Source organism: Suricata suricatta, chromosome 9 (genome assembly GCF_006229205.1).
Source record: "Suricata suricatta isolate VVHF042 chromosome 9, meerkat_22Aug2017_6uvM2_HiC, whole genome shotgun sequence".
Classification (NCBI taxonomy): domain Eukaryota; kingdom Metazoa; phylum Chordata; class Mammalia; order Carnivora; family Herpestidae; genus Suricata; species Suricata suricatta.
Window position 1 is genome coordinate 110,239,049 of NC_043708.1, and position 23,496 is coordinate 110,262,544.

At 54.2% G+C, this 23,496-nt stretch overlaps 1 protein-coding gene and 1 non-coding gene across 10 annotated transcripts in view; one reads left to right on the forward strand and one right to left on the reverse strand.

Moving 5' to 3' along the window:
- Positions 1 to 21,858, forward strand: part of PML (promyelocytic leukemia) — a 39,700-nt gene extending 17,842 nt beyond the window's left edge. The window contains exons 3-9 of one of the 9 annotated variants that reach the window (XM_029950184.1): positions 92 to 672; positions 2,190 to 2,260; positions 8,391 to 8,528; positions 8,930 to 9,188; positions 10,208 to 10,260; positions 18,395 to 18,545; positions 19,578 to 21,858. In XM_029950184.1, coding sequence (XP_029806044.1) covers positions 92 to 672; positions 2,190 to 2,260; positions 8,391 to 8,528; positions 8,930 to 9,188; positions 10,208 to 10,260; positions 18,395 to 18,545; positions 19,578 to 20,356 — 2,032 coding nt within the window. In that variant the 3' untranslated portion in view covers positions 20,357 to 21,858. Of the gene's footprint in view, positions 1 to 91; positions 673 to 2,189; positions 2,261 to 8,390; positions 8,529 to 8,929; positions 9,189 to 9,768; positions 9,840 to 10,207; positions 10,261 to 10,875; positions 12,074 to 14,140; positions 15,253 to 16,458; positions 17,137 to 18,394; positions 18,546 to 19,577 lie in introns of those variants that run through there. The other 8 variants (XM_029950186.1, XM_029950191.1, XM_029950192.1 and 5 more) reach the window with 8 other exon arrangements.
- LOC115303246 lies at positions 5,445 to 5,564 on the reverse strand. The gene has a single exon (XR_003913937.1). It is a non-coding gene; the product is annotated as a small nucleolar RNA SNORA26 (small nucleolar RNA).
- Positions 21,859 to 23,496: the final 1,638 nt, after the last annotated feature.

The window sequence follows — 23,496 nt, forward strand, 5'->3', positions numbered from 1 at the left end:
TTTGTAATTTTTGAAGAGTAGTTTAATAACGACAATGTAAAGGGGCTAAAGCAGGAGAGCCCTAATTTAGGCCGGTCTTGTGTGTCTGCAGCATCTACTGCCGAGGCTGCTCCAAGCCGCTGTGCTGCTCCTGCGCGCTCCTGGACAGCGGCCACAGCGAGCTTAAGTGCGACATCAGCGCAGAGATCCAGCAGCGGCAGGAGGAGCTGGACGCCATGGCGCAGGCGCTGCAGGAGCAGGACCACGCCTTTGGTGCGGCGCACGCGCAGATGCACGCGGCTGTCAGCCAACTGGGCCGCATGCGCGCAGACACCGAGGAGCTGATCCACTCGCGTGTGCGCCAGGTGGTAGCGCAAGTGCTGGCCCAGGAGCAAGAGCTGCTGGAGGGAGTGAACGCGCGGTACCAGCAAAGCTACGATGAGATCGCGGGCCAGCTGGGCCACCTGGAGGCAGTGCTGCAGCGCATCCGCGTGGGAGGTGCACTGGTGCAGAGGATGAAGCGCTACGCCTCGGACCAGGAGGTGCTGGACATGCACGACTTCCTGCGACAGGCACTCAGCCGCCTGCGCCAGGAGGAGCCCCAGAACCTGCAAGCTGCTGTGCGCACCGAGACTTTCGACGAATTCAAAGTGCGCTTGCAGGGACTCGTCTCCTGCATCACTCAGGCGACCGGTAAGCATCTAAGCTACTCTTGTGGCTGGCCTGTTGACCATTTAAGGCCTGGGCCTTTCTGTGACTCCCTGGGGGAGACAGGGCAGAAAAGATCATCTGCATGTGACAGAAAAGGAAACTGGGTTTGATTTTGGTTTTGGTTTTGGTTTTGTTTCAAAGGCTGAGATTTGCCCACGTCGTAGATTCCAGGGCACAGGATAAGGAGAAGAGGAGGCCCTGAGTGGGTCTGCAGCCACGGAGGGGGGGGGGGAGTCACATTTTACTAATTTACAGGGCCCTGTGGAATAGCTGTGATCCTGTGACCCTTGGGGAAGTTACAAAACTACAAAGCTGAGAACGAGACACAATATCATTTTAGCCCCAGAGGAATAACCACTTCAAGCCTCCTGTCTAGCAACAGAGAGGTCAACCGGAAAGTGAGGTTTGAGCAGAAGGGAGCTGAGAAAATGCCCTCGAGTGGTTGGAACCACATGCTGTGGCTCAGCGGAGGGGATGCTTTGCCTCCAGCATGACTTGCCCTCTAGACCAGTTGCCTACCTTTGTGGGCCCTGCCTGGTATTGGGCCCTTGGGAAGTGGAGAGTGTACCAATTCTTGACCTCAAGAGGTTGCCCGGTCCACCTGGAACACAGGATGGAATCACATCACATAGCTGGAGAATGAGGCAGTGGTTGGATCTGCAGTCCAGGTCTAAGAGTTGTTGCAGCTCTGTGTGAGCTAGTGACGTCATGAGGGCTTCCAAGAGACGCCAAGGGGAGAGGTGCCCCAAAGGGCCTACAAGGTGAGGAAGCTTTAACAGCTCTTTGAGGATATCTCTAAGCTCAGATCTGAGCTCTAGTGTGAGGATGCCCTTACCGGGAAAGAAGTGGGTGGCAACAGGATCTGAAGGCATTCAGGCAAGTGCCAGTGCTAGGGGCTCCCTTACTCACTCCTGCCCTTGGAGCTGATGGCTGTGGGCTCAGAAAAGTATAATCCTAGAGTGGGCATGGACTTATGCCTTCTCCACCTAGGCTGTGAATATTACCCCATATACAGGGAATGACCCTGCAGGGTTGAAGCACCTTGGCTCGGTATCATAACTGTATAGTGGCAAGGAGAGGAGCTCTTTTATTTTCAAGCATGAGATATTTAGATTAGATGTAATGAAAATCAGGCTGTGGGTCATAGGAGTATCATGAAGCTCTCACTGTGTGCTGTAAGTGAGCGAGCAGTGACTACCTGAGGATTGCTCACATTTTGCGTTGGTGGTGGCCAAGAGATGGGCAGAGATGCACCTGGGGTTTGCACTCTCTAATGCCACCCTCTTTCCCTTCTGGTTGGGTTCACGCTCACTGCAATCAGGGAGCTCTCCTTCCAAATGACAGTTCCTCCATAGAGTTGCCCCAGTGCTGTGAGAGGCCTGGAAGAATGAGTCTCTAGGAAAAGCAGCCGGGACATTTCTTCTGTCACTGTCCTAGGCGAAGATGCCTCCCACCAGGGATGTCCCTGACCTGCCTGTGACCTTTTCTGTGTTCTTCAGATGCAGTTCTACCCAGGAGAGCCAGCCCAGAGGCTGCCAGGACTCCCAGGGACTCTCCTGACATTGACTCGGTGAGATGGGTTGAGGTCTGAAGCGGAGGCGGTATGGTCCCACAGGTCAGACGGGTTCAGAGTTCCCCTGGGTTAGGAAGGAAACTGAGTCTTATCCCTTTGTCTGCAGGCAGTAGAGGGGGGAGAGTGCCTGAGAGGGACACCAAGTGGCTGGACTGGAGCTTTTGGTGGGAGGGAGTAAGGGAAGTGGCTGGCTCTAGGATCCTAAATGCCAAAGTGGCACTTGATGGACTTGAGAGGGGTGAGAGCCAAGGGTGGACAGGAGGTGAGGAAGGCGGTCACTGGTGCATGGCCCTGACAGATGTGGTAGATGACCTCTCCCTTACCCTGTCCCCCATCCCAGATATGTGCATGTTTTCCTGGAATCAATATGGAGGCCTTCTCCTCCTCCTTCCCCCCAATATGGTTCTTGGAGAGGCGAATGGGGCCAGGAGGCAGACCTCATTGGTGTGATTTCAGGACCAGCATACATTCAGGAATCATAGTTTCTCAGGGTTGGGAGGTGCCCATACCCCCTCTAATGTTGGCATTCCCTCCGCAGCACTTTTGACCTGTGTCTGTCCACCCATACACACTTCCCAAGGACAGGAAGCTCTCTCATGCTTGAGACAGCCATTCCCATCTCTGGACTGCCCGTAGATTGCTTCCCTGGGTGAAAATGCAGTGGTACCCCTTTGGCTTGCCCTCTTAGGTGCTTTCATGCATGGCTTTTCTCTGGGATAAGCTTCCTGAGATCCCTTCTTGGACTAGACATTTGATCTCCTCCACATCCTGGTCATCCAGGTTTGCCTGTGTCTGCCTGTCAAGGACTTGGGTCCAGGACTGATCAGACAGCCACGGAAAGCAGGTCTTCTGGTGGTAGCGGTCAGGTGGTGAGCCTAGCTTTGCCATGCATGGCCATTGGAAGAGAGTGATTGTTGTAGGCAGAGGTCATCTGGAGAGGCTTCCTGGAGGAGGCAGGATTTAGGATCTGAAAGTTTTAGAGCTAGGAGAGCATGTGGAATCTAACCCCCTATTTTGCATAGGTTGAAGCTAAGGCCCAAAGAGAGGGTGACTTAACTCTGGGGGCCACATGACACAGCAAGCTAGGGATAGGACTGGAAGCCAACTTCTAACTCCTTTGGGTCTTGTATCTCCCTATACATAGCTTGAAAAGTAAAAAAGGACATTTTTATTATTTTGGTGGGGTAAGTAATAGAATTACATGGTCAGAAGTAAAAACAGAATGATAAATACATCAACTATACTTCAATTTTTTAAATCCATTGATTTGTCCACTTCCCATTTGTACATTTCACCGTATATAAATTGTACCAAAATTTTGTTTTAGATCCCCAGATGATGATAATTTGTGGCTGAGAACCAATGCTTAGAGGTGGGGCGGACACCTCAATGACATCTCTCCGCACCCTGTTCCTCATTGGAGCTCTCCATTACTCAGCATCACAGAGATTTCTTGTGCAAATATAGACTGTAGTTGTGCATATCTGATATTTTCATGTAATACCCTACATACGGCACCTTACTGCCCAAGTCTTGCACATACATTATCTGGATTTTAAGAAGGAAGGAAGGAAGGAAGGAACACATCATGTTTCCCTCCTGTCTGGTCCCTATCCTTCCACTTCTTGCGCCCGTATACTTGTCTTTATTTCTTACATATCCTTCTGGAATTTCTTTATGTAATTACAAGCAAATATGATTACAGGCAGTTCCTTTTCCCATTCTGTTTTTGCACAAAGGTAGCATAATACCCTCTATTCCTAGTATCATGTCCCAGGCTTTTTCACCCAACAAAGCATTCTGGAATTCTTACACGTTCAGTAGGTAGGGAGCTTCTTCGTGGCCTAGTGAATGGATGTAGCATGTTTTATTTAGCCAGTTCCCTGTCAGTGCATATTTAGGTTGTTTTGGTATCACAAAGCTAGGATGAATAATGTTCCCCAAAGAAACCCCATGAATAGTTGGGGAAAGTGCCCCAGGGTCCACAGAGTTCGGCTGTCTTCCATGTGCGAATCCATGGTTAATGAACAGCAAGAGACCCTGTACTGTCCTGTATAAGGCCTAGGCGTTTGCCTAGTGTTATAGCACTTGAATGGAAAAAATAAAAAAATTTAAAGCTTTCCAACAACAAAGTGGGCATACTGATTTTTTTTTTCTTTAGCAAGCCTTCGTTTGTGGCCCCTGTTTCATTAACATGGGAAGGAAGGCATCAGGGTAGGACAGAGGCAGAGCGAGGAACCCAGGCCCACTTTCAAGGAGTTCATAGCCCATGTGGAAACCAACGGTGCACAGGGTTTGCAATTTCTTTACCTTCTCATCCATACTTTTTTAAAATAATAGCCATCCTAATGAGTGTGAAGTGGTTTAAATTTCTGACTGCCACCCATTATAAAATATATTTTATATCTACAGTATATATATGCACACCTGCATAACTGTAACTAAAAAGGAAGCTTTGCAAAATAAATTACCTGGGATGTACTCTAATATTTTCAGTTCTATACTATTATGCATAATTTTTATTTATTTATTTTTTATTTTTATTTATTTATTTTTTTTCAAAGCCAAAAAGCAAAGGTCGTTTATTGCAGGTTCGAACCCGGGATCTCTGCACCCTCCAAGCAGATGGAGCAGAGGGAACCAGAGAGCCCCGAGCTGGCGGCCCGTGTTCTCCTTATAGGCAGGCCCCAAGCAAGTCAGGGGCGTTCCATTGTCACAGCGCTTGTATTGGTCAATATCTAAGTTCAGACATTCGACATTTCCTGATTGGATCCCGCCACAATTTGAACATCCTGTGCTCCCCGCCCCAATGTCGAGCCACGTGGCTGACCCCACCCCACACATAGTGCCCCCAAGCATATGTACAGAAGCAGAACAAGCGGGGCAGGTTAGAGTTCATTTCATGCTGTTACAGAAATAGCACAAACCAGTTAAGTTTCAGTTTGCCTAGGTCTAGCCTAGGTCTAATTTTTAAGTTCCTCAGAGCCAGTGCCTTCAGATGTTCTCAGTTCATAGTCTATGTCATTCTCGTAGGTTGTTACTGCCTTCAGTGACTAATACCAACACTTTATCTGAATGTACCATCAACGCTAAGGTTAAGTTTGAATTCACCATTTGTGCTCTAAGATATGTTAAAATATCACAAGGGTGCTTGAACCCAAAGAAAAATTTCCTCTGCTTCAGTTGTGACTCCAGACAGGATCCAGAGAAGAGTTTTAGTCTCTTCCCTGGGTTTTATGGAGACTTCCTTTACCCTTCTGTGTTAGCCTCTTAAGGCACTGCGTCAGCCTTAAAAGGGCACAGGAAAGGATGGCCTGGGTTTTTTGCAGGGTTCTCTGTGACCCCTGGTCTCCACGCCTGTCTATACCCCCGGGATCCCAGTGGTTTCTGGGGCCAAGTCCAAAAACCCACTGGAAGCAGCTGCTCTGCGGGAAGGTGGGGGCCCGCTGGGGAACGAACATTCCCTCTATGCAAAGGGGCAGCCACCTGGGGCCTGAGAACCAAACACGTGGGAGCCCGGTCGCCATCGGCCACGTGTTCCGGGCCAAGCTCCCCGAATTGCCCTCCCGGACCAGGCCGTACCTGCGCGTGGAAGTTAGGCCGCTGCAGCCCCGCACATGTCGGAGACGGACTCCGCAGGCCCCGGGCCGGGCCGCCGGAACCCGCCACAAAGTAGCCGTGGCCGTGCCCTCTGGACTCCGTGAAACACAAAAGCCCATCTATGCATAATTTTTAAAGAAGCTGGTCATGACCCACTGGATTGCTTTCATGATCACTAATGGGTCGCTGACTATAGCTTGAAAAACACTGGTGTAGGGGCGCCTGGGGGGCTCAGTTAAGCGTCCGACTTCCGCTCAGGTCATAATCTCCCAGTTCATGGGTTCGAGCCCCACATCGGGCTCTGCATTGACAGTGTGGAGCCTGCTTGGGATTCTCTCTCCCTGTCTCTCTCTGTCCCTCCCCCACTTGTGCTTTCTCTCTCTCTTTCTCAAAAATAAGTAAATAAACTTCAAAAAAAAAAAAAAGAAAAACGCTGGTATAGAGCACTCAGCAATTATATACTTTCCCGTAGGCCCAGGAGATCATCCTTTCTCTCCCCTTCCCCCAGATACACTCTGATCTGGAGAGATAGCTCTCCTCCCTTTATGTAAAGATGTTAAGAGAAAGAAACCCAGAGAAGAAGGGAAAAGGAAGTCAGTCCATCATAGCAAATGATCGGCCACATCCCACATCAAAGTGCTCAGCACCAAGAAGTGCCCCACCTCAGGGGTTCCGGTCCCAGCACGGTGCAGCCACGTGGGGCTGCTGCCACCTGCCCCAGCCCAGATGTGGCTGGCTTATTCCTGGGGCTCCCCTGTGAGGAGAGCCCACCCCTGGCCTCCTGATCTTAAAGTCCAGCTTCTGACTTGTCTGATGCGGCTCTGCTCGGGGAGGCACCCCCTCCAGCTGGGTGCTGTTTCCTTTCCTTCACCACACAGATCACTGCAGGCACCTGCTCGGGGTCATTTCCTGGGCACACACAGACTTCAAGGCAGCAAGGGGTCAGGAATGGAGGCAGAAGTGCCAGAGTCTGGGCCTCCCCTTTCAGAGGGGTACTTCCCACATCACTCATCGCTTGTTTTCTGTGAACTTCCCAGTGGATGCTTCAGTTTCACACAGTAGAGGAAGGTGGTGTGTGTTTGGGGGGAGGGGGAGCGGGGTGGGATGGTGGGGAGGATGTAAGAGAGACAGTGACCAGGAAAGGGAACAACGGGTTCAAAGACACTAGATTCAAACCCTGGTCCAGGCCCTCATTAGGTATATGACCTTGGGAAATCAGCCACTTCACCTCTGTGCCTCCTACCCGCTCTGTAGATTGGCAATAATCACAGGACAGTCCATATTTCGTTCTTTTAACTACAATTTTGTGTGTGTGTGTGGTCAAATTCATCTAGGAAAATTCCCTGTTTTAACCATTTTAGAGCATACAGTCCAGGGACATTTAGCCACACCCCCAATCCTGTACAGCCACCACACCCATCTAATTCCCAAATATTCCCATTACCCCAAAAGGAAACCTCTTCCCCATGATGCGGCCGCTCCACATCTGCCCCCGCCCCCCCTCCAGCTTCCCGTCTACTTTCTGTTTCTGTGGGCTCAGCTCTTCGGATATTTCACACAAATAGAGCCACACAACATGTATCCTTTGGTGGCTGGCTTCTTTTCACTTAGGGTACCGTGTTCGAAGTTCATCGTGTTGCACGTCCGTAACTTCATGCCTTTTTATAGCTGAATAATATTCCACTGTCTGGCTGTTGGACATTTGAGCTGTGGTCTGGCTGTTGTGTGTCTGGCTGTTGGACATTTAGCTGGTGTCTCAGAGGCTGATGGACATTTGGCTGTTGTGAATAGTGCTGCTGCAAACATTTGTATGCAGGTTTCTGTTGGATGTCTGTTTTCAGTCCTTTGGGCCTATGCTGAGGAGTAGAGTTGTTGGATCATAGGGGAATTCTGTGTTCAGCTTGTTGAAGAACTTCCCAGGCCTCCGTGCTGTCCTCCAGGGGCTCGAGGGGACCCTTCTTTACTGGTGGTAACACATTTCATCCACAGTATCCTGTGAGACAGAGATTAATATTATTCCCATTTTTATAGAGGGGGACTGAGGCCTAGTGAGCTTTAAGGGATTTAGTCAAAGTGTTTAATTGCTATTCTGACCCAGGAGGAGTTAAGGCCAGGGGCAGAGTGAGGGTTGCAGGGAGGTTCCTTGGAAGGGTTTCAGCGCGGCAGCGGAAGGGGTGTAGAGGCATTGCTTTCGTCAGGAGTGCACGCTTTGTTCCTGGAGCTAGCTGTGGCATGAGCCTTAAAGCGTGGTTGGTCCTGTACAATCTCAGAAGTCACCTTCTGACTCTGTCAGGTTGCCCAGGAATGGTAGGACCCCTGGATGCCAGCACCTCAGGGTCAGAGGAGGCGAAGTCGCAGAGGGCAGAAGGAGGACTCCTGGCCCCCCCGTGGGCTCTGGGCTTTGAAACGCACGGCCTGCCCTGGGGTTGGCTGAGGCCCTGGGGACTGGGCTGACCCCAGGCCTGGGGTCTCAGCCCTGGGCCTGCCACCTGCTCATTTCTGTCTCTCTTACTTCTGGACTTTGCAGCCAGAAGAGATTCCGAGCTCCCAGGCACATGCCCCAGGGCTGGCTGAGCCCCAAACCATGGCCTTGGTACAGTCAGTGCCCGGGGTACACCCAGTGCCCGTACATGCCTACTCCATCAAAGACCCCTCCTGCAGAGAGGTAAGGTTCTCCCTGCCCCTCCCTCTGCACCTGAAACCCCAGATCCCAGCAGGCAGGTAGGGTAGGGATGGGGTGAGAATCTAGGCCTTAATCAGCACCTACTCTGTTCCCCCCTTGCTCCTGGCTGCCCCGCCAGGGAGCCCCCCTATAATGTGAGCCATTCCAGGGCAGGCAGAGGCCAGCAGGGTCAGTGGTCAGCAGACGGTCAGTGTGTGTGGCGGCCTAGGGGGCTTCCCATGTGGAGAGAGAGACCCAATCTTTGTGGCAGAGAGCAAAGGAGACAGCAGGAGCAGGGGTGGGGGGAGGGACACAGGCCCCTGCCACCCAGCTCTGCATCTCTGCCCGCCACCCCAGCACCCCTGAAGGCTGCTCACCTGGCCTTGTGACTCCCCACTGCATAGGACATCTGCAACCCAGTCACTCCCCAGAAGAGGAAGTCCTGCCAGACCGAGTGCCCCAGAAAGGCTATCAAGATGGAGTCTGAGGAGGAGAAGGAGACACGGTTGGCCCGGAGCTCCCCCGAGCAACCCAGGCCCAGCACCTCCAAGGCAGTCTCGCCACCCCACCTGGACGGGCCCTCCAGCCCTCAGAGCCCCATCATCAGGAACGAGGTCTTCCTGCCCAACAGCAACCATGCGACCGGCGAGCCTGGGGAGGCAGGTAAGGAAGTGGGTGGGCAGCAGGGGCTGAGGCCTCTGTGCTGTCCTCCAGAGGCTGGGAAGACCCTTCTCCTCCATCCTCACCCCACCCAGGGAGGCCAAAGCCAGCAGCATCCCCTGTGTGTCTTGCTCTCAGCTGCCCCCAGATGGGGCCGGGAGAGCCCCTGGTTTGCCCGTGGAGTACGAATGGATACAGTTTACCGTGTGATTTGCTGGGATTCCAGTGTGAGGAATGTAAGGGGCTAAAGCCCCCAGTCCCATAGCCCCTTCCCCGAACACAGCCATACAGTGGCTAGCACTGCGCCTCTGCTAAAGGTGGGTCTCCCCAGGAAGTGTCTGTTGGCGGGTGCGTAGCACGCTCCCAGAGAGACCTTGGGTAAAGTCCACACCCATCACTCCCCAAATTTGCCTGCAAACCCCACCTGGCTAAAGTACCTCATTTGTCCTAGATATCTGTTTTGGACACCACCAGACAGGGAGTTCGTGGGCATGAGTTGAGGCCAACTGATAGAATTCTGGAATGGTCAAGACAGTTCTTCCTAGATCTGCTTCACCCAGAGGCCCCTTTGTTTTCATTCTAGGTCTCAGACCGAGCCCCGATCCTGCTTGCACACTGAGCCCTGACCGACATTCCTTGCTCACAATGCTATTGGTAATCAAAAGGTTTTGATTAACCAAGTATAAAGTAGCTTTTAATTCAAACTTCTCACTCAGCTCATGAGACAGAATTGGAACAAACCAGTGTGCTCCTTTAGAATTGCAAAACAAACCAGGTGCTTTTTGCCAAGCTGCCTGTATAGGGAACAGATTCTAAGTTCAGGGCCCTTCTCTGAATTAAGTACTCACATACAAGGCACCATGGGCAGTGACGGAAGGTCCCTTTGAATAAATTGATCTTACCAGCACACTCGGCAAATGTTCACATCCCCCGCTGCAGGGCACACATCACAGAGAGCACCTGGGCCCCACTGAGCGGGCATCCCGGCAGGGCCTGATTCTGTCCCCTCTGCCCTGTTTCAGAGGAGCGCGTCGTGGTGATCAGCAGCTCGGAAGACTCAGATGCCGAAAACTCGGTGAGTGGTCCAGAAGTTCAGCCCCAGACTCCTGCCTCCCCCTATTCCGAGTCCCAGGGGACCCAGTCGCAGCAGGTGACTCTTAGACTTGCCCTGCGCCTGGGGAGTTTTCCAGCAAGGCAGTGAGCTCTGAGCTGTCCTGCGGACAGTCTCCAAATGCCAGCTGTGGGCCTGGACCAGCCCAGCCGTCCCTCCATATCAGGGCAGGAGCCTCCCGTAACCATATTCGGAAATGCTGAGAGAGTGCTTCCTTCCGGAGCCCTGTCTCTTTTCAGGACTAGCCAATGCCTTTGTCTGGAGCTTCCTTACATGTTCTCTGACGTCTAAGTCCTCAATGAGGAGGGTGGGTAAGATCCCATTCCCCAGCTAATCTCGGCTAGTGAGGGTCAGTGCGGGGGTGTGAGGGCACGGGCAGCACCATAGAGGGCCCAAACAGGCAAGCTTTCACTCCATAAGAGAGAACTTTAAAGGCATCCCACCGTGGAACAAGTACCTTTGTGCATTGCACCCATCTGACCCTGGAGGCGGGGCACAGGGGATCTGAACAGGGCAAGGTCGGACTGGGTGCCCCCGAGGTCCCTTCCGGCCCTCAGGCTGAGGTTCTGTATTGGAAAGTGCATGGAGCCCACGGAGACCACTGCACCACACTCCTCGCCAGCCCACTCCCTGCCAAGAGCACCAGGAGCAGACCAGCCCTCCCAGGCCCCCCGCCTGCCCCGTGGCATATGCCGCCCCCCGGCTTGGTCTCCCCAACATACCGCTGAACCAGCTGCAGTCCCTGAGGCCGATTCTCACAGCCAGCCTGCCAGTCACCGGGAGGACACTGCCATCCACTGCCGCCGCGGGACCAGCTTCCTGTCACGTAGAGCACAGAGAACCCCCCGTCTTCACCGTACCTTTCGCTTGCCCTTCAAAGTGTATTATGACCCCACGTGGACATGTCCTTCCCCTGCAGTCCAGGCCACTATCCCTGCTGCCACAGGGCCTCCCAGCCACCCTGCCAATCCCCAAGAGAGTCCCTGCCACCTCCAGAGGGCCATCAGTCAATGCCACCGGGCCCGGAGAGCAGTACACTCCCTCGGCCGCTCCCTCCGAGGTTCCCCCCACATAGCCCAGTGGCTTAACAACTTCTTTGCCCTTCCTCTCTCTGTGGTTTCCCGGCTTGACACCTCTCTCAGGAAGGGTGGGGAAAGGCAGAGCGCCCCAGACTCTTAGGGCAGGATCTCCTCCCAGGAATTCTGACACAGCCCCTGTGGAGACCCCTCTAGTTCACAATTGGAGGTGCCTCCAATTGCATTCCCACCCCCCTGCCCTCGAATTCTTACCTCCCTCCCCACTTGGCCAGCCCAGCCCCCCTCAGACAGACCTCTGAGAGCCCCTAGCACCTCCGTCCTCTAGAGCTGGTGGCCACCGTCCTCCCGGAACTGCGTGGCCACTGGCTTACTTGGCTTCTGCTCCCACCAACCCAGCCTGGCCCATTCGCTGAAGGCCCCCCGCACAGTGGGCACTCCGTGCACCGTGGTCAAAGAGCGGACCAGGGAAGGAGCGGCTGCGTGGACCCGGCAGGGAGACGTAAGCCCTCTTCACCCAAAAGGGCATGACTGAGGTTCAGACCACCGGCTCCTCACATCCCTGGGCCTCTTTGCCCCAAGATAGGAAGCTTTTGTCACCCTTCGCACCTCCCACTGCCCCATCCCACCACCCCGAGGCTTTCCGCTGGGCCTCTGCCAGGACCTAGCCCATGAGTGCAGGGACTGTGTCGATCCCAGGACCTAGCAGATATGGCTGCTCAATAAATATTTGTTGAAAGATTGCCCTGGCAACCCCTTCTTCCACGACCATCATTTTCCCTGCTGGACTTAGCCCTTCTCTGCAGGCGGCTTTGTGGCCTCCCTGCACCGAAACTTGGTTCTCCAGTGGGGTTACCGCATCCCCTCTTCCCGACACCCTGTGGGCATCAGAGTGGGGCAGCGGGTCAAGGCCTTCTTTTCCACCTGGACGGTGTCAGTCCCACCATCTAGTTAGGTTCTCTGTGCCTTTCTTGAGATGAACCCCACTTTCCCCAGATCATTTTCCCCCTCCTTTTGCCCTCCCCCGCATAGGGGAGACCCCAGCATCCTCCTCCCAGGTGTCCTATCTTCAGCCGGGTCCAGCCTTCTTCCAGGGTGACTTCAACACCCGGTTCCCTGGCCTCCCTGGGGTCTTTGCCCCACTCCTCCGCAGCCGCCAGCCCCACGGCCACCCTTGGGCCTCACCCTACTGACAGCTGGCCCGCGGGGACTCTGCCCACAGCTTCCTGTCCCTTGAGCTCTCCGGTACTTCAAGGACCCCCACTCTCCCCATCCCAGCTCCTGTAGCTGCACCTGCTCCTCCTCACGCTCCTCTCGGGTCTCTGTTCCTTTCTGTGTTGTTTTTCTGGCCCCCCTTTATGGTCTTAGCCGTGCCCATGGCCTCAGTTAGCGCCCACAGGCTGCCATGCCCAGTACTGACTCCTGCTGCCAGACCAGGATAGCCAGTGGCCCTCCAACATCTCCATCCGGATGCCCCGAGAAAACTCGTCTCTCTTCCTCTCCTCTCCACTAAGTCACACCATCTGCCCAGTTACACAAGCTGGGGCCCCAGAACCCCCTTGATGCCCCTCTTCTTATTATTCCTCACCACCAGTCAATTTCTGTCTTACCTTTCGCTGTTCTAAATCGGGCACTTCTTTCCATCCCCTAAACCTCATCAAACAAAACTGACCCTGAATGGAGGTAGAAGCCTGGGAAGGAAAGCTCGAGAAAGGATCAGGATGCCAGTATCCTCACCAGACTTCACAAGAGCTGGGTGCAGGAATTGAAACCAGCACTCCTGGCGGGGGTGCAGGGGTATCAGACTGACCCTCAGCTGTCAGCAGGGAGTCGTCCAGGTTATGTCTGAGGTTATTCAAGGAAGGAGGGAGAAGCGCATTTCAGGCAGTGAAGAGTTAAAACAATTAGAAGCACAGCTGCTCACCTGTGGAGGCCAGGGCTGGTGTGGGGGAGGGCCAGAGGACCACCGCTTTTGTGTTGGTATTCTTCAGATGCACATTTTTTTAAAGTTTATTTATTTCTTTGGAGAGAGCGAGAGCACAAGCAGGTGAGGGGCAGAGAAGGGCAAACAGAATCCCAAGCAGGCACCACACCATCGGTGCAGAGCCCAATGCGGGGCTGGAACTCACGAACCATGAGATCATGACCTGAGCCGAGATCAAGAGTCGATGCTTAACCAACTGAGCCACCCAAGTGCCTCCAGACACACGTTGCTAAAATTAACCATTATATGTCCCAAACTTTAAAAAACATCTCTTTAAATAGAGAGCAAACTAGGTCTCCACGCGTTTCTCACCCACCTCCAATGCCCCCTTCCAGACTCCTAGCGTTACCAGAGTACCCGCAGGGACCTGGGCTGGGGCAGGGTGACATCCACAAGGTGCTCCAGGCTCCCATATACCCATGTCCACTCCTCTCTGTGGCCTTTCTCCCACTTGGCATGTGTGGAAGTTGGCCTATGAAAAGAGCACATTTCCCAAGTGTGCCAGGTGTGTAGGTGGCCCTGCCCCAGGCCACCGCTGGAGTCTAGCTAGACACACCTGGGGGCTCGGTGCAGGCCTGGCAAGGTCGGCCAGGCTCCGGGAGAGATGGCTGGTGTGGGAAAAGCAATCTGTAAGAGCCCCTGCCCCTGCTGGAAGTGGCAGGGGGGACGCTGTTGGGCGGAGGGGCAAGACCTGGGCCTGACGGTGGAGGCCTGGGCTAAGGACTACCCTTGAAAATGAGAGTGGGTCTGCGGTGCCTCTGCCCTGGGCCCTGTGTTAGCATCCAAGGCAGAAGAAGATAGATGCCCTCACCTGCTCTTATGACAGATGTCTTGCCCCAGTGTCCGGCAGTAGGAAGACCAAGAGGAAGCAGGAGGGGACAGTCCCTGGCTGCCGTGGCAGTGGTGACCAGCAGTAAAAGGAGGGGCCTGTGGGGAACAGCCGATCCAGGGAAGGGGCCAGGATGCTGGTGAGTGTGTGTAACGGTGAAAGCAGATGGGAGCCCCATCCCCCGAGGGGCTAGCGCAGGGGGCAGCGGGGGCCATGGGCCAGCCAACAGGACGATCCAGTTCACAGATAACACGTGAGGCATCTCGGGGCTTCCGGACTTTGCCGGGGCTGGGATTTTGTGTCTGCAACACAGAGCAATCTGTGTGTGTTGCCAAACAAATCCCAGCTGTTGTTTAAGCATGGGTGGTCAGGAAGTCCCTCAGGAACTTGGGGACTCTTGATAAGAATTAATGTCGGGCACTGACTGCATAGACAACTTCAGGCGATCAGATGCCAAATATCAGAGTTTGGCTCCTGAGTGGCTGGCAACCAAGCATGGGGTGAATCAGTAGGACGGGAGTTCTCTACCCTGGCTGCACACTGCCATCTTGCAGGGGCTGGTTACCAACGACAGATTGCTTGGTGCCGCCCCCCCTCCCTGAGATTGTAATTGAACTTGTCTGGGGGTGCAACCTAGGCATCTGGAATTTTTGAAGCCGCTAGTAACACAGCCAAAATGGAGAGAACCACCGGATGGGGGGATTATATAACTGTCATCTGTGTGTGTAACAGCCTTGAATGGGGGTGCCTTGTACATACTGGGATATGACCCGGCAGTCATATGTGTGGGGGTGCTGGATCTTCCCAGAGAGACCTAGACTTGTGGAAGTTGATTAAAATGTCAAGCCAGCCTTAGGCCGTTCGGCCTGCCTTGTGGAGTGTGGAGGTGGAATGCCCTTGCTCTGCTAAGTTGATCTGTGTTGAAGACAAGTGAACAAGCTGTATTGCACATGGATCCTAGTTATACATGGATCCTAAGAAACTCCCAGGTGCTCTGGCTCAGTCTGAGCACACTTGTGCAGTCAAAGAAGTCCATTAACCAAATATAATAAAGAAATGAACCCTAGGGTGCCTGGATGGCTCAGTCGGTTGGGCGCGACTTTGGCTCAGGTCACCATCTCACAGTTCGTGAGTTCAAGCCCCGTGACAGGCCCTGTGCTGACAGCTCAACGCATGGAGTCTGCTTCGGATTCTGTGTCTCCCTCTCTCTCTGCCCCTCCCCTGCTCATGCTCTGTCTCTTTCAAAAATAAACATTTGAAAAAAAAAGAGAAATGAATCCTATTGTTTACTTGCACCGTTCAAAGACTATTAACGCAGGTTTGACTCCTCCAGCTCTTGGCAGCACATCTTAAATTCCTCTTCCTCTTTTCTTCGGCTCCTATCGTGGCCACTCCCTACTTCCTTGGAGCACACGGGCTCCAGTCCTCCCCACTCCATTGCCTTCTGCTGCCATTCCTTTTCCCTTCCCAGCAGATCTTAAGCCTTTTCCAGTAAAAATGCCCTTGCCTGGCCCTGGCCCAGGTCTCTATGACTATCGGTCTACACTCCCCGCCCACACACATTACCCTGAGTGTGGACGAAAGCCCAGCAGCGGTGCTAGGGGCATTGGAACATAGAGCTTCCCTTGGTGAGGAGAGGGCAGAAAGGCTTCCTGCCCCAGAGCCTCTTGTGCTGATTGCCCTCTTGCTAACCATGGGTCTTGAGAAAAGCCCTTTTTAAGCATGTGGGCATTTCCTGGCCATGTTGCTGGGACGTAAGGCAGGGAGGGGAAATGGGGTTGACAGCTGGCAGGAGTTTAGTGGAAGGCGTGCTGGTGAGATCATCTCCACGCACTAGCCCCAAGGGTGAGGAGGAATCGGAAGGGAAGAGGAGTCAGAGCTGGAAGCTTCAGACTTCTCCGCATTGACAAGCTCAGCAGAAAGGGGGTGTCCTTTTATTAAGGGAGCCACCAAGTTCTTCAGTAAGTTCAGGACAAAAGACAGGGGCAATGGGAGGCCCTAAAAATGAGATTCTGACGGCCATCATAAATGACCCTGGTTGAGGTGCCTGCGTGGCTCGGTTGGTTGAGCAACTGACTCTTGATTTTGGCTCAGGTCGTGGTCTCACAGTTGCGGGATTGAGCCCCACATAGGGCTCCATGTTGAACTGAGTGTGGAGCCTTCTTGGGATTCTCTCTCCCTCTCTTTCTCTGCCCTTCCCCCCACTCACATTCTCTGTCTCTCTCAAAATAAGTAAATAAACTTTAAGAAAATAAATAAACGACCCTGGCATGGAGATGGAGCTAGCTTAAAGACGCAGCTGTGCTTTTCTCCAGGGAGCTCAAGTCCTGGAAGAAGATAACCGAAGAGGTGACCAAGGCTCTAAGGCCTAAGAAGATATTCCAGAAGGAAGGAGGCGGGGGGAAGAACTCACAGGCTCCGGCAGTCATGCTGGGAGCAAAAAGATGAAGGAAGAAGAGACAGCTCAATACGCCATGTCAGTGGTGACAGAGAGGACTCAGCCAGAGGGACAGCTCTTCAGTCCAGGGAAGGACGCAGCAAGGAGAGCCCAGCTCTTTCCACCACCCCAAGTGCAAGGGCAAGGTCTGGAAGGTTGGCGATAAACACCAGCTGGATTTTTCCCTCCGGGAAAGAAGGTGGAGTCTCTGGTCCGCCAGCTAGCAACCCCGAGGAAGATCCTTGTAGACGCTTCCTCACAGGGAAGCAAGGGAGCCGGGACAGCGAGACAAAAGACTCAGAGCAAGACTTGCAAAATAAACCTTTGATGCATGGCTGGATCAAGGATACAGATATGTGAGGCATTTGACGAAGACATATTAGGGCCTTATGTCTAGAGTCTCTGAACTCCAGGCTTCTCTAAGCAAGACCAGCTCTAGATGGCTTCCTAGTGAATGTCTTTTTCTATCAGTGATGGGGAGGAAGTTGGTGAGCCTGGGGTAGGGCTATGGAAAGCAAATAAAGTGAAAATCAGCCACTCCTAGGAAAAGCCAGCACATTTTACCTGTGGTTAGTAAGGACTTTGCTCTTGGCTGAAATTTTGTTAAAATGTTTCACCTGGTCAATGAAAGGGCCAAGGCCCATGCTTCTTCCCGCCCGAGCCAGGGACATTAGCCAGAGGCCAGCATTCATCCATGGAGGCTTCAGATAGCCGGGGTGAGGCGGTGTGTAAGTCAGAAAGACCGGAGGGCTGGGCTCTGTCCCAGCAGTACCCCCAGCTGGCCCTGTGACATTGGCCGTGTCCTTTCCTCCTGGTCTCTGGCTCACGTCCACAGGTGGCATTCACAGGAAGTTCTGAGCAGGTCTCCCGAGACGTCTGGGTTTGGCAGCTTTGCAGATGATGAGCCTCTACCAGCCTCTGTAGCCACAGCCCCTTGGGGCTCAAGAGCCAGAGCCCTTCCCCCACCCCTGAGGCCTTTCAAACTTTTTGCCTTGGTGCTGGTGAGAACAGGGCCTTGGGTGCCCAGGCTAGAGGAGCCCTGGGCCTGCGGCTGCTTAGGGAATGCTGGATGCTGAATGACAGAAGGCCTCGAGGCTTTGTGTGTCCAACTAGATGTGGATTTCCTGAGGCGAGCATCTCCCCCCACCCCCCCACCTTGTGTAGGACACTGGGGTCTCGGCTGGCTATGGGGACAAGAGCCAGGCTCCTGGCCCCTTCCAGAGAAACCTCGGGTTTGAGATGAGGTTCCTTCCTCCTGCCCCAAGAAGTGTTTCTTCTGAGTCTGTTCAGAGAGAAGGGAGCAGCAGACCCCCCCCCCGGTCCCGTCCACCACAGCATTGGCCCCTTCCCTGAGCTTCCATACCCTGCTCTGTGCAACCCATCTGCACACTCACTCACACCTGCTCACATTCCCACTTGCCTATCAACACAGGTTCATAAATTCACACCCAATGTGCACACACACATCTGATATTTGCATTCGTTCCCATGCTCGGGCTTTCACACACCCTCGACTGCATGATCTCAGCCTTTCACCCCTACTCACAAGCATGTGGTTCACACATGGCGCTCACACGTGTACCCGAACATGGACATCCATTCATTCACACATACATATCCTCGTGCACACACTCGCTTAGACATACACCTTCCCTTTCCCTGCTCTCCCACACGTGTGTGAGGCCATACCAGCTTGCTCGAGTTCCCACGTTCACATCACACACGCATACCTGCCTGAGGGCACGTGCTCACCTTGCCAACACACCCCCTCTCGCCCTCTGGCCCCCTGACCTGTTGGTTTCTCTGTGTTGCAGTCTTCCCGGGAGCTGGACGACAGCAGCAGCGAGTCCAGTGACCTCCAACTGGAGGGCCCCAGCTCCTTGAGGGTCCTGGATGAGAGCCTCGCCGACCCCCAAGCAGAAGACAGGCCCCTGGTTTTCTTTGACCTCAAGATTGACAGTGAAAGTGGGTTCTCCAGTGGCCACCCCCACCCCTTTCTAGCTTAGTCCCTGAGCCCCCAAAGTGAGTACAGGCAGAGCTATGGTCTGGGCCCAGGAGAGCCCAGAGCTCTGGCCCATGGCTGCAGCCAGAGCCGACAGAGCATCTGTCTGGGACTCCAGGGGTACCGTTTGGTTGTCTGAATAAGGACCGGGACCTGGAAGCATGAGGCAGGTGCATCCCTGAGCTCCCCTCTGACCAGTGCTTCTCTTAGCCTGAGCAACACTTCTAAACAGACACACCATGTGGAAGTCACTGCCAGGAGGCCAGCAATGCAAGCAAGGCCTTAAGTTGTGACCAAAGAATTCTGAGTACAGAGCCCATTCCACAGGGAGGCCGACAGAGCCAAGGTCACAGAGAGAGGTGACCCTTTCTCCCAGAAGCCCCTCAACTCTCCACGGTGCTTTTCTTGGCCCTGCAATGCCCTTTCCTGAACTAGCAGGCCCCGGCCTGCCCTGTGGCACAGACCCAGCATGGGGCCAGCCCAGCCAGACAGACATAGTGGGTTCCCCTAGGACAGGGAAGTCCTTTGCAGACCTCACAGGGCAGCTGTGAGCCATGTTCTGAGTGGCGTGGTTTGGGCAGGTGCGCCATCTGTCCCCAGGCACTGCCTGGGCTGGGAGTCTTGCAGGGACGATGGGATTGGAGGCTGGACAGGGAGAAGATGGGGTGGAAACAAAGAGGGGTCCCAAGTATAGGGGGGTAAGGCTAACAGAAGACGGGCAGGACCTGGATCTAAACTGGCAAACCCTGGGACAAGGGGGCGGGGGGAGCTGGACTCCCAGCAGGTGAGTAAGGGGTGTGTGGAAAGCAGCCCGCCCCTCCCTTCTGACCCCTGTCCCCTTTAGAGCCAGTGTAGAGCTGCATTTAGAGGCTGACACTTCCAAGACAAGGTGGGGTCTCTGTGTGGTGGGACAGCAGCCCTGACCTTGCACTGCTCCTGCCCTGTGCCCACCACCCTGCTCCTGGGGCCTCACCCTGCCCTTCTCTCCTGCCCAGCCCAGAAGATTAGCCAGCTGGCAGCCGTGAACCGGGAGAGTGAGTTCCGTGTGCTCATCCAGCCCGATGCCTTCTTCAGCATCTACTCCAAGGCCGTCTCCCTGGAGGTGGGGCTGCAGCACTTCCTCAGCTTCCTCGGCTCCATGCGCCGCCCCATCTTGGCCTGCTATAAGCTGTGGGGGCCTGGCCTCCCCAACTTCTTCCGGGCGCTGGAGGACATGAACAGGCTGTGGGAGTTCCAGGAGGTCATCTCCGGCTTCCTGGCCGCTCTGCCTCTCCTCCGGCAGCGCGTGCCCAGGGCCAGCAGCTTCAAGCTCAAGAGTCTGGCCAAGACCTACCTAGCAAGAAACATGAGCGAACGCAGTGCCTTGGCCGCTGTGCTGGCCATGCGAGACCTGTGCCGCCTCCTCGAGGTCTCCCCGGGCCCCCAGCTGGCCCAGCACGTCTACTCCTTCAGCAGCCTGCAGTGCTTCGCGTCCCTGCAGCCCTTGGTGCAGGCGGCCGTCCTGCCCCGGGCTGAGGCCCGCCTCCTGGCCCTCCACAACGTGAGCTTCACCGAGCTGCTGGCCGCGCACCGCCGGGACCCGGAGCGGGGCTTGAAGAAGTACAGCCGCTACCTGAGCCTGCAGACCACCTTGGTGCCCCCCGCGCAGCGCGCTGCCAACCTGCAGGCCCTGAGCTCCTACTTCAAAGGCCTGTCGTCCGAGGAGCCCGTCTCGGCACGGGCAGAAGGCATCGCTGGCCACAGCTTGGCAGAAAAAGCGTCCCAGCAGAGCTGAGAAGAGGCAAGGACTGTCTTGGAATCTCAGGGGGCCAAGAACTATGAAGTCCCTGAGCCAGGCCCTCAACCATCAAGGCATTTCCTGGCCCTGGTCCCCAGTATGCAGTTGTCATTTGGTCCAGGATCCGTTCTCTCGGACCAAATTGGAGCCCCACTGAGAAGGGTCCAAGTCCAAGTCCTATCCCCCCAGGGGCCACCAGACCCCCATGCAGGCTTTGGGAGCACCAGTGGGTTGCTTCAACAGACACCTGGTCCCTCTCCTCCAGGAGAAACTTGCCACTTGCCGCAACTCCTCCTGGACCCTGGCCACTGCCCTGGGGGACCTGCTGACAACCCCCGTGGACACTGCCTGCAACACCCCATGGGCACCCAAAGTGCCTTTCAAACCAAACCGCTGTCATGAGTTTGGGTTCTCCCACCACCTGCCTGCCTAAAGGCCACCTCCCTGTTCATGTCTCCTTTGGGGATAAAAATGCATTTTCATCCCCACAGGCCTTCATATCTGCAGAGACAGAATCTGCTGCCCTGTGGCTGTCCCATCTTCCAGAGTCTGACCCTTCCAAGCTTCTTTCCTTCTGGCCACACAGACACCTCTCCTTTTAGTCAGGTTTTGCTTTTTGGTCCTCAGGCCATCAGCCCCTCTCAGCACGGCTTTTGCTCTCTCCGCAGCGCCCTCCTCAGCCCCATTAGGAATGTCCTCTAGCCCAGGGTGTGGGCCACATACATCAGGAACCCGCAGTGTTGGCATCCCGTGAAAGCCTCTACCCCAGACCTTTGGGATTAGCATCTCTGAGAGCTGAGCCCGGCAAGCTGCTTTAGCACACTCCAACGATTCTGCTGCCTGCTAGGACACAGAACCAGCGCTCTGCTAGACCGCTTCCTGAAAGAGCAGCAGTGTGGAACTGCTGAGAAAGTCCTGGCCCCAACTGCGCACTTTGACAGTGAACCTAGGAAAAGACCCCTTCCTGAGCCCCGGTGTCCCCGCTGGGCCAATTGGTTCCCATCTGGTTCTGCCATTTTGGGGCTTTGGGCATGGACAGCAACCACCAAGCCAGTGGACAAGATGATTTTCAACTTAAATCCTAGCTCTCAGCCCTAACCTAAGCTAAGGTCCTTGGTCTGTGGTCACACCAGAGGTCAGCAGCAGGACACAGCAAGGTCAAGGCCTTCCCTCTGACTAGCAGAACCACTGTCCCTCCCCATCTCCTCTCCCTTCTTCCTTCCTTGGCTCTCACCATGGGGACACAGCCCGGGCCTCCAGCCCCTATTGCCTGAGTTTCACAGGAGTGAAGTCTGTGTGCCTGCACCTCAGCCCCCGTCCAGTAGGTGCCCTGGAGATCCGCTAAGGGATTACATGGGAACCGGCTGCCACAGTGGGAGCGTTAGCTCTAACAGTGAACTCTGACACATTTAAAATAGCATTCGATGGGGCGCCTGGGTGGCTCAGTCGGTTAAGCCTCCGACTTCGGCTCAGGTCAGATCTCACGTTCATGGGTTCAAGCCCCGCATCGGGCTCTGTGCTGACAGCTATCTCAGAGCCTGGAGCCTGCTTCCAGTTCTGTGGTCTCCTCTCTCTTCCCCTCCCCCTCTATGCTCTGTCTCTCTCTGTATCAAAAATAAATAAAACATTAAAAATTTTTTAAAAAAATAAAATAAATAAAATAGCATTCGAGTTTAAAGCAGGAACAGGCTGATGGGTGAAGGGAAGAGGAGGCTGGGGCCCGGCCCGGCCGTGATGACCATCTTGGCAATTACAAGGCAGCACTTGGACCACCGCTCATATCCTCTTCCTTCAGCCTTGCCCCGAACTAGGCAGTGCCTGCCGGTTTCCAGCCCTCTGTGCTTGCTATCTGCAGATGCAGTCGACCACAGGTTTTATAACAAAGGACTCTTCTGCCCTCTCTCCATTTATGCAGCCTTTAATAAAGATGTGAATGCTCAAAGTCTGATGCACCAATCAAACCCAGGAGCCACTGAGCAACCTCTGGCCTGGATGGGGGGCGGGGGCGCGGGGGACTGCTCCTGAACATGGGGGACTGCACTTTGTGAAGTCCTTTCAGGACTTAGCAGAGCTGAGAGCCCCTTGTTTCTCAGTGCCGAGGGCCTCACAGATGTGAGCTCCCCTCATTTCAAAGGAAGAAACTCAGGGTGGCCCCATCAGGGATCATCTCCCAAAAGGTGAGGCGCATGGAGGGAAAGAGGTGCCAGTTTCAAGAATTACCCTCTAGAGGGAATCAGGAACCAGAGACCAGCGTCTGTAAGAACTTCACCTCTGCCCCCTGCTGGGTAATCTCACACCCTTGTTTGTGTCCCGAGTCCCAGGTGGTAAAACCCTTAACAAGGGGGAGGGGAGCCCAGGACATTAGCAACGTGTAATTAATGTGTTGCTGTCCAGGCTGTCCTGTCTGGGGTCCACGTTAGTACCTTCAGGGATTCCCATGGCACATGCAGTGTCGGGAGTGGCCATCCCCAGGCCTGGGTGAGCCACTAGGTAATGTCATTTGATCAGTGCCACCACCCTTAACCCCACCTACTTAGCCCAGATGCCCAAATTCCAGCCCTGGAGTTTTAGCCTCTAAGAGCAAGTCCAAGTGTGTCCCCTGTGCTTCATCTTTGAATGCAATCTCAGATTCATCCATGTCACCTAACCATGAACTTGCAATCCTCACTCCATAGCCTCTGACTGCTCTGGTGTGTCCAACTCACTGAGGCTTGGGCTCCAACTCTATCCAATTGGATGATACAGATCATTTTTATCTCACAGGTGCTTGCATGAACCAACGAGAGAATGTGGAAATAGCTTTTTAATATGTGAAGGACCACACAGGGGCACCTACGTGGCTCAGTCAGTTAAGCGTCCAACTTCAGCTCAGGTCATGATCTCACAGTTCACAGGTTCGAGCCCCTCATCAGGCTCTGTACTGACTACCCAGAGCCTGGAGCCTGCTTCGGATTCTGTTTCCCTCTCTCTCTGCCCCTTCCCCCTCTCAAAAATAAATAAATGTTTAAAAAATTTAATATGTGAAGAACCACACAAATATTAGATCTTATTTTACAGACAACCAAGGTGACAGTTTTACTGCTTCATGCATTATAAAAATTAAATAGATATTTGATCTTAGCAAAAAATATACATGA